This window comes from Limulus polyphemus, unplaced genomic scaffold (assembly GCF_000517525.1).
Source record: "Limulus polyphemus unplaced genomic scaffold, Limulus_polyphemus-2.1.2 Scaffold1752, whole genome shotgun sequence".
Lineage (NCBI taxonomy): Eukaryota > Metazoa > Arthropoda > Merostomata > Xiphosura > Limulidae > Limulus > Limulus polyphemus.
The window spans coordinates 157,656-160,777 of record NW_013667362.1 but is presented as its reverse complement, the minus strand read 5'-3'; the positions used below and the strand labels follow the sequence as shown (position 1 = coordinate 160,777).

The window sequence follows — 3,122 nt, the reverse complement described above, 5'->3', positions numbered from 1 at the left end:
CGAAGTTACGGAAAAATCAATTAACAAACGGAGACGTAACAATATCATACTCTTTCATTTCAACTTGAGCCCTGAACTCATCCATTTTAACCTTAAAATTCCTAACATTAGAACAATAGTAACTAAGCTTGTCTTTAAAACTATTATTTATGTTCAAAACTTTTTTCCAATTTCCTCATTGTTCTAGCTGTCCAATCAATTTCCTTATTCCTAATTTTCTAATCTCCTTTACCACTACGCGAGTTTAGTTTAAACTGTCTTTATTAAATTTCTTTAGATCTTTCCTATACATCTTACTATCTAGCCTTGTTAAGTGGAGCCCATCATTAGTGTATAATTCACCCTTACCCTTAAAACTGTCTTTCAGGTACAACCAGCCTAAATACATTTATAAGTAAGCTTATTTGTGATACACATATATTAGAAAAAATATGTAGTTTTCTTGTATTAGAGTTGGTTAGATTTATTTAAAAAAATGTTTTCAGACATTAATATGTTTTGATAATCTGAAAAGGATTCACGTGATTTAATATCATATATGAAAATATCCATTCACTTTCAATGATCAAGAGTACATAATATCTTTGACCTTTTTTTAATTAGTTTTGGTGTGGTTTTCCAAACTGCTTGGCTGACCCAAACTTCACAAGTGATATGATTCATCAGTGTCCTCAAGGACAAATATGTGTCCCTGATTTTGATAGCACTTGTTTTGTTCCTCCTTGTTCTTCAAGAGGAAGGTGTTCTCTCACAGGAAACTTAACCAAAAGCTCCACAGATGTATTACTTTCTAATCTCAAATGTAAACCAAACTCGGCTGAATTAGACAACAACTGTGCAACTATTACCTTGGTGTTCAACCATAGTAAGATACTACAGGTACTGTTGAATATTGCCAATATTTAAAATAAGTTCGTGTAATAACAGGTTGTAATGAGTATAAAAATTCTCTCTTTCTGTAAAAATTTTAATTTGTGACACTTTAAGTAGTTGTGTTTTTTCAACTATGTATAACTAAATATTTGATTTAAAAAGAAATCCTAGAAAACAGACTATTATAACTAAACTTCTAATTTAAAAAAAGAAAAGTGATCCCACAAAAGATCACCAAATAAAGTGTTTATAAGCTAGTTTTATCAATTTTGAAGGATATTTGGGCTTGTTTGTTTTTCTAAAGGCATAAAACCAATACACTTATAAAACAACTATTGATAAATGTAGAGCATCCTCGAACAAGTTTGCCATTGTTTTGATGATAGTTTTTCATATTGTCCTCAGTCAGTATAAGTTTGTCAATGATTAGTTAGCATTAAATATTATACTAAACATTTTGCTTACAGCAAGTTTTGATTAATCTTGTTTTAAAAGAGAATTATTGTATACAAACTTAAATGTTGTTGTCAAATTTGAAACTTAAGACATACATCAACTAAAAATACCTGCATCAGTAAATTGTTATTATATATATATATATATATTTTGCTACATTTATTCATAATCAATTATAACATTTACAGTTGAATAGTGTGAAATCTTTATATTAATAAAAAATTTTAAGAATTAAGTATTACTTCTACATATAATTGTTTTTTATTTCTTTTTTACTTTCTTGTTTCAAAAAACTTAAAGTTCCATCTGCATTAATCTTGTTCTAATTCAAATGTACTTGTACAAGAATGAAGTTACAAGAAGGGTAAATGTAGAATTAATATCTTCATTATTTACTAGGCATTGACTGGTTGGTTGTGTATATTTAACATCTTAGGGACTGACAGTTGAAAGTGTGTGTGTACAGATACGAAAATTACCTAAACAACTGAACTATACATCAAACTACACAGTTTTTATTCTTTGTGACCAAACAGAAGATGAATCAGACAGCATTGAAGTAGCAGTGGTAAGATTCTGTTTGAAGATTTTTCCCCAAAATGAATAGAAAAATATAGTAGTATGTAATATATTTAATAAATCTTTGACAATTTTAAGACTAGATGTAACATATTAGATAGGTGTAATGTATTTTGGATAGAAAACTTTTCCATTAAAGCACAAAAAAAAGTCATATTTTAGCTGACCTTAAAATCAAAATTGGAACCTTTGTTGTGTTTAAATTAGGGTCTCCTATGCAACCAGCTGAAAATTATTGTGATAAAAAAGGTAGTTCAGCAAATTTATGCCTGTATATTATATTTATAAGTTTATGTATGTTTTTCTTCATATCATTTAATATTTTCTCTGCCTTCTTTTCTCCCCTTGGATGTACTGCTGAATTTTTTTTTCTCCTTAGTATAGACAGCCATAAAGAAATAAACTAAAATTTTAAAATAATATACAGAGTGTGTGAGATTTTAAGAAAAAAGGGGAAATATATATATTTATATATTGTAAAACGTACTTTTTTTTTCTTTGCATTTCAGTCCACAACTGGAGAGTCTTCATTTGATACCTACAAATTCATAAGCAATCTTACAAAATGGCTGGCTGATAAAATAAGTCGCAGAGAATCCAATAGCACAGCTTTAGCAGCAGTAGTTGAGGTGAAAGTGGAGATCTCCTTCCTTGCTTCCAGTCATGGTAAGCAGTTTTTGCATAGCCCATGAAAGAAGTAATCCATTGCTAGTAGCAAAGATTCTTGTGGTCACCATTGCACAGTCACAATTTCTTTGTTTTTTCAATTCTAATCCCATTCTAGAAATTAGGGCTAGGGCGTGTTTAGAAGCTGTGAAATATATTAATTGAACAATACATATTTTACTCACTGATAAATGATAATTTTCATACATAATGGCTGTAATGAAATCACTGTAATTTTTTTATTTCTTTTCTGATAACCTAAGTTAGAAATATATCCAAAAGTAATAGTTCCAGAACATATCTACAGCTCTGTATTTCATGCCCATGTATGGTAATTATAACAGTTTCTCTCTAAGACATTATATAACCCAGAGGCAGACTGAGACTGATTGGGCTCCCAGCCAGACAATGAAGATTTTTTGGGCCCTTTGAAATTATTTGAAATGATTAATGAAAGGTTATCTTAGGACATGAAAAGTTGCTCCCCTTATATGTAATTGTAAAAGAATGCCTCATACCTATCCAGTAAAATCTCTGTCATAGGTGAC

At 29.6% G+C, this 3,122-nt stretch overlaps 1 protein-coding gene across 1 annotated transcript in view; it reads left to right on the top strand.

The window, feature by feature from the left end:
- Positions 1–3,122, top strand: part of LOC106464826 (protein jagged-1-like) — an 80,089-nt gene that overhangs the window by 72,425 nt on the left and 4,542 nt on the right. The window contains exons 15-17 of the mRNA XM_022392626.1: positions 604–879; positions 1,766–1,897; positions 2,418–2,574. Coding sequence (XP_022248334.1) covers positions 604–879; positions 1,766–1,897; positions 2,418–2,574 — 565 coding nt within the window. The remainder of the gene's footprint in view (positions 1–603; positions 880–1,765; positions 1,898–2,417; positions 2,575–3,122) is intronic.